Source organism: Sinocyclocheilus rhinocerous, unplaced genomic scaffold, assembly GCF_001515625.1.
Source record: "Sinocyclocheilus rhinocerous isolate Xijiao unplaced genomic scaffold, SAMN03320098_v1.1 scaffold115, whole genome shotgun sequence".
Lineage (NCBI taxonomy): Eukaryota > Metazoa > Chordata > Actinopteri > Cypriniformes > Cyprinidae > Sinocyclocheilus > Sinocyclocheilus rhinocerous.
The window spans coordinates 2,622,238-2,628,986 of NW_015650001.1; the positions used below are offsets into that span (position 1 = coordinate 2,622,238).

The following is a 6,749-nucleotide window of genomic DNA, read 5'->3' on the forward strand; positions in this document are numbered from 1 at the left end:
AGCATACGAGGAGGTGAACAACTGTCATGAGAGAGCACTTGTGTTTATGCATAAGGTAAAGCTGAAGTTTCTTACATTTTCACGTTTGTATAGCGGCAGTACTGTGTGACAACATATAGCAGACTTTTCACGGTCTCCTCAGATGCCCAGGATATGGATCGACTACTGTCAGCTCATGGTGTCTCAATGCAAAATTACACGGAGCAGACGGACATTCGATAGGGCGTTAAGAGCGCTACCCATTACCCAGCATCCTCGCATCTGGCCCCTGTATCTTCGCTTTGCCCGTAACTTGCCTCTCCCAGAAACAGCTATTCGTGTTTACCGCCGGTACTTAAAGGTAAATGTTGGACGTTATGCTGGAAACCAAAAACACACTTGATTGTCTATATTAGTTGACGTGTCAAGCTCTGTGCTTTAAGGTGTAAATGATTAAAGCTATCTATACACTTCCTTTTCCTCTGTCCTTTTTGTAGTTGTCACCTGAGAATGCAGAGGAATACATTGATTACCTGCGTTCAGTTGGACGTCTGGATGAAGCTGCGATTCGGCTGGCAGCTGTGGTCAATGATGAAAACTTTGTTTCGAAAGAGGGAAAGTCCAATTATCAGGTCAGCAAATTACAGGTTTTACATTTTTTAATGAGTTTGTCCATCTCTACATCTGGAGTGTAAATACACTACTATTCACAAGTTTGGGGTTGGTTACAATTTTTATTTTTATATTTTTGAAAGTAGTCTCTTATGCTCACCATGGCTGCATTTATTTTATCGACAACAAAGTAAAAACAGAAATATTTTGAAATATTACTACAATCTAAAGTAACTGCTTTCTATATAAATATATTTCAAATATAATTTATTCCGGTGATGGTAAAGCAAGTCTTCAGTGTCACATGATCCTTTAGAAATCATTCTAATATAATCTAATATTTGTGCTCAAGAAACATTTGTTATTTTCAATGTTGAAACAGTTGTGCTTAATATTTTTATGGAAACCGTGATACGTTTTTTTCAGGATTCTTTGGTGAACAAAGTTCAAAAGAACAGCATTTGTATGAAATAAAAATATTTTGTAACTTTGTCTTCACTGTCACTTTTTATGAGTTTAATACAGCGTTGCTGAATATAAGTATACTTATATTCAACTTATAAGTTGAATAAAAGTATAAGTAATTTTAATTTGCTGAATTAAAGAAATAAGTAATTTCTTTAAAAAACTGACCTCTTACTGACCCCTCACTCTTAAAGCTAAAATCTTACTGACCCCAAACTTTTGGACAGTAGTGTATTTGACACAGATTTATCTTAATTATGGTTCCTAACTAAATGATGCATATTCAAGATGATGCAGTCTGAAATTGGCCAACATTTTATTGTATTTTTCTGACATATTCATGCTTGAAGACAAAAATGTAGGTTGCAGATCTGGATTTGGTGGCTTAAAATAGGTCAGGAATTGTATTTTGGATTAGAAAAAAATGATTATCTAATACACTAGTAATTATTATAGGAATTATAATTGCTTAGGTCCCTAATCAATTCATTGAATTGTCATTCTAAGACTAATGATGCATTATTATTATGCATCAAAGTGGCTTTATGCCACTAATGTCCATCCTATTCTCTGTCTCCATATATGCATTAATTCAATTTTGTGAAATATTCACATACTGTGCAGAATGTACATATTTTATCATGTAAAATTCAATTACAGCTCTGGCACGAGCTCTGTGACCTCATCTCACAAAACCCAGACAAGGTGACTTCACTGAAGGTGGGAGCGATTATCAGAGGAGGTCTCACTCGCTTTACTGACCAGCTTGGCAAGCTCTGGTGTTCTCTGGCTGATTACTACATCCGCAGTGGACACTTTGAGAAGGTAAAACTACAAATATATGAAATCTAAGACTCTGTATACACTAACCCTGCTCATGCACAAATTGACACCATTATCTTGTTTTTTCAAGGCTCGAGATGTATACGAGGAGGCCATCCTAACAGTAGTCACTGTGCGAGACTTCACCCAGGTTTTCGACAGCTTTGCGCAGTTTGAGGAGAGCATGATTGCTGCCAAGATGGAGACCACGTCTGAACTGGGACAAGATGAAGAAGGTGAGAGATTTTTTTCCTCAGAAGACCTTGTAGCAATTAATCCTTGATGTTGGTGTTACAGAAATCCTGATTTCCCCACTCTAGATGACATTGACTTGGAGTTGCGATTGGCCCGTTTTGAGTCGCTGATAACTAGACGACCGCTTCTATTAAACAGCGTGCTGCTGCGTCAGAACCCCCACAATGTTCACGAGTGGCACAAGAGAGTCAAACTCTACGAGGGCCAACCACGACAGGTTGGAAAGATCATTTACATCTTTAAATCGATTGATATTTGTCTCAACATAACTACAGTGTGTGATTTACACACCTTATTCTGCTTTTTCCTGTAGATCATCAACACATACACAGAAGCTGTGCAAACGATAGATCCTTTGAAAGCCACAGGAAAACCTCACTCTCTCTGGGTGTCCTTCGCCAGATTCTATGAGGATAATGAACAGCTGGATGATGTACGACACTTCCTGTGTACTTGCAGCTTTTAATTTAATTTAACTTGCAGATAATTTGTTGGTTAAACTGATGGTTAACTATTTCTCTTGAACTTCAAGGCTCGGACTATCTTTGAGAAGGCCACAAAGGTGAACTACAAACAGGTGGATGATCTTGCAGCGGTGTGGTGTGAATATGGAGAGATGGAGCTGAGACATGAGAATTATGACCAAGCGTTGCGTATACTAAGGGTAAGAGACTACTATACGTTACCACTAATGCTTTAGTGAAGCACAGTGTTATTTTAGTGTCATTGAGGTAATATTATCTATTTTATGTTTTATTCATTTTATATTTATATAGCTTTGGCAATTTTGTTGGTTTTATTGGTCATTTTCATGTTTTTTTTTTAAATTTAATGTCTATATAGTTTTTATTTAATTTTTGGTAATATCTAAAGACAATTTGCAGCCTAGTTTCAAAGTTTGCTTGGCATCATAGTCTAGTGCAGTGATCTTCACTATTTTTTTCACGAGAGCCGCACATATAGGACAAAGTTAATAGGAGAGCCACTTTTACTGCAAAGTATGAAAAGTTACATCCTGTCATAAATAGCATGTCTGCTTCTGCATCTGTCATCCCTGGACATACAATATGCAATGCAATACAAAGGGGTTTATTTTTAAAAGTTATTTTTTAAAGTTATTTATCTCAAGTTATTTGCTTCTACATTAGCCCATCATGTATCAAACCATAAGAGCACATTCCGCGTTAAGAGCTGGAAGAGTTGCCAAAACAACTCCGCAGTGAGTCAATATCATGGATGTAAGGGCAGAGCACGTTTAAATATCTTTCTAGTCTATATTTCCATCTTGTAATTCCGCTGTTTTGGGTATTTTTAACATATAAATTATTTATAATAGAGCAGACACTGACTGTTGTTCATGTATTTATGTTCTCATTTAGCGAGACAGCAGACGCTGAAAACACTGCACACTTCAGTATGTGTGTAGTAAATGAAACCACGCGTCTGTGCCATTCATTCATAAAGAGACATGCAGGATTCATATTTAAATGTTATTTTTGCAGCTTAAAATTTACAGATACCAGTCAATATTGCGATTTGATTTAAGTGTAATGACCTACTTTTGATTTATTCACCCAAACTTTGACAAATTCCGTGACATTCCGCGTTATACAGTAAATTCTGTTTTTATGACTGGATTCCGCAATTCCGTCCGCGTTTTCCGCATCGCAGAAATCATAGGGCCATAATTAAAATGGGTTCTATTGTCTTTTGACGCGTCGCACCACGACGCTCGCGTCCAGTGTAGACACGGTGTGAGTTTTTTTTAATGGCTTAGTTTTAGCCCTGCTTGTTTTTAATGTTTTTATTAAATATCTGTATTGATAATATCATCGCATTATTTACTGCCATCTGCCATGCGAGCCACACATTAAAGCTTGGCGAGCCGCGCAATGAGTAACACTGGTCTAGTGCATTTCATGCCAAAGGGATAAATTGGAGATCATGTCATCAAACTTTTTCCAGATGTTGACAGTCCTTTTCTTTTCAGAAAGCAACAGCGATTCCAGCAAGAAAAGCAGAGTATTTTGATTCTTCAGAACCAGTGCAGAATCGAGTATACAAGTCCCTGAAAGTGTGGTCCATGCTTGCAGACTTGGAAGAGAGTCTTGGCACATTCCAGGTATGTTGCTTTGTCGTTTCCTTTTCACTGAGGGGATATGTATGTACAGGTATGTATGTTCTTGCTGTTTTGTATGTTAATGTAACTGTTGCTTTTGTCAGTCCACAAAGGCAGTGTATGATCGCATCATTGATCTCCGGATCGCCACTCCTCAGATCATCATTAACTATGCCATGTTTCTTGAAGAACACAACTACTTTGAGGATAGTTTCAAGGTAAGGGAATTTAACATAACCTTCTGTTTTTTTTTCATTATTGTTTTGTTCTTTTTTTTTTTGGTTTGTTTTGGTGAATTTACTTCTTTTCGCTTTAACAAATCTGTCTTTTCAATCAAATTTTGATTGAAGGCATACGAGCGTGGCATTGCCCTTTTTAAGTGGCCTAATGTCCATGACATCTGGAACACGTACCTCACCAAGTTCATCGACCGTTATGGAGGCAAAAAGCTGGAGAGAGCGCGAGATCTGTTTGAGCAAGCGCTGGATGGGTGTCCTGCTAAATATGCCAAAAGTAATAATCCAGAAAACATAAATATTTTATGCTTAACTGCATTCATTGAAGATTAAGAGTAAATGCCTGAAACCCAGGTCCTGATTTAATTGGTGTTGTTTAACAGCTATCTACTTGCTGTATGCTAAGCTGGAAGAGGAGTACGGTCTGGCGCGACATGCCATGGCTGTGTATGAGAGAGCCACTGCAGCTGTAGAACCAGAGGAACGACATCAAATGTTCAACATCTACATCAAGCGTGCAGCAGAGATTTATGGAGTCACTCACACAAGAGCCATCTATCAGAAAGCCATTGAGGTAAACCACTTAGCTGTCACTCATTAACAAAATATCAGGGAGTGTAATCGTATATGTTATGTACTATAATGAGTTCATTTGGTTTGGTGCAGGTCCTGCCAGATGAGCACGCCAGAGACATGTGTCTGCGCTTCGCTGACATGGAGAGCAAACTTGGGGAGATTGACAGAGCGAGAGCCATCTACTCGTACTGCTCTCAGATCTGTGATCCGAGGGTAAATCTTACCGTAACGGCCTATATTACTTTGCTCATATTGTGTGTGTGTCCTGTATTTTGACTGACTTGGCATCTCTTGATCAGGTGACTGCTCATTTCTGGCAAACCTGGAAGGAGTTTGAGGTACGCCACGGTAATGAGGACACAATCCGTGAGATGCTGCGGATTAAACGCAGTGTGCAGGCCACATACAACACACAAGTCAACTTCATGTCCTCTCAGATGCTCAAGGCAACCACCAATGCTACTGGAACAGGTATGTTTCATTTATTAAAGCTAACCGGAAATCAAAATGGATTGTTTTTAATAAATGTGCATGATTCATCAGTGTTATTACATTGAAATCCTGAAAAGGCTTTTCTTTTGTCTGATATTGTGCAGGCAGGGAACTTAAGGTTAACTAAAAGCTGAATAGCTATTTAGCTGTTGATTTGGGCTACTGTTGTAGGCAATGCAGCCTTTCTGTAATGTTTCATTTAATGGCAGTTAATGTAATTCTTATGGCAATAATATGAAAAATAGATTTGTTGAAAGAAAAAAAAAAATGCTGGAATACATCAAAATGTTCCTGAAGGTGAACATTTGACAGCAAAATTATATTCTGGTCTGTCTCTATTTTTTCATGGTATGCCTTTTCATTATCCAGTTAATTTCTAATGCATGAGTGTATATATATATATATATGATGTGTGTGTATATATATGTGTGTGTGTGTGTGTGTATATATGTGTGTGTGTGTATATGTATATATTAGGGATGTAACGATTCACTCAACTCAAGATTCGATTCACGATTTTGATTTCACGATTCGATTCGATTCACTATTTTTTTTAACAAAATGAGATTTAAGACAAATTATAAATTAAATGTGTCCTTTTATTATTGCTTAGACATAATACTGTACGTTTCTTTGTGAAATTGAAATATAACACCATAATAATATACTAATATAGCACTTGCATATTATTGCTCTTTTGTTGGTTTTGATTGCTTCTATTGTCCTCATTTGTTAGTCGCCTTGGATAAAAGCGTTTGCTAAATAACAACATTTAAATGTAATGTAAATAACAAAACTAAATTGAAAATTTAAAACAAGCCCCAAATCAAATAAATAAGTAACACAAATAAAATAAATCTCTTCATATAAACAAACTAAGGCTTTGTCTGTGCTCTTTCCATTTAAAATTAGAGGCAACCACTGCATTTTAATCATGATCCAAACAAAGATGCTGCATACATGCAACATGAGCAGTTCTTAATCTAAATTACATTGTATAATTTCTAAATTTGAAGCAAAAACAAAATGGTTTGACTTCAGTTTTGTGAAACTATAAACAAAAATATCTGCATGAAACAGCAGACGAGCTGAATGAGACGCAGATTCACTCTCCGCCAACAGGTGGCGCTTAAAGCGTTTCCTTGGTTACCGCTGTAAACAAAGCAGCGCTGCGCTTATGAACAGCAATGATA

The 6,749-nt window shown here is 37.1% G+C and overlaps 1 protein-coding gene across 3 annotated transcripts in view; it reads left to right on the plus strand.

Moving 5' to 3' along the window:
- xab2 (XPA binding protein 2) overlaps positions 1-6,749 on the plus strand; it is a 20,351-nt gene that overhangs the window by 11,272 nt on the left and 2,330 nt on the right. Inside the window, exons 4-17 of one of the 3 annotated variants that reach the window (XM_016516210.1) lie at positions 14-55; positions 143-340; positions 477-611; positions 1,717-1,881; positions 1,970-2,114; positions 2,199-2,350; positions 2,447-2,566; positions 2,666-2,797; positions 4,124-4,255; positions 4,357-4,470; positions 4,603-4,765; positions 4,872-5,062; positions 5,155-5,277; positions 5,364-5,535. In XM_016516210.1, the coding sequence (XP_016371696.1) occupies positions 14-55; positions 143-340; positions 477-611; positions 1,717-1,881; positions 1,970-2,114; positions 2,199-2,350; positions 2,447-2,566; positions 2,666-2,797; positions 4,124-4,255; positions 4,357-4,470; positions 4,603-4,765; positions 4,872-5,062; positions 5,155-5,277; positions 5,364-5,535 (1,984 nt within the window). Of the gene's footprint in view, positions 1-10; positions 56-142; positions 341-476; positions 612-1,716; positions 1,882-1,969; positions 2,115-2,198; positions 2,351-2,446; positions 2,567-2,665; positions 2,798-4,123; positions 4,256-4,356; positions 4,471-4,602; positions 4,766-4,871; positions 5,063-5,154; positions 5,278-5,363; positions 5,536-6,749 lie in introns of all 3 variants that reach the window. The other 2 variants (XM_016516211.1, XM_016516212.1) reach the window with 2 other exon arrangements.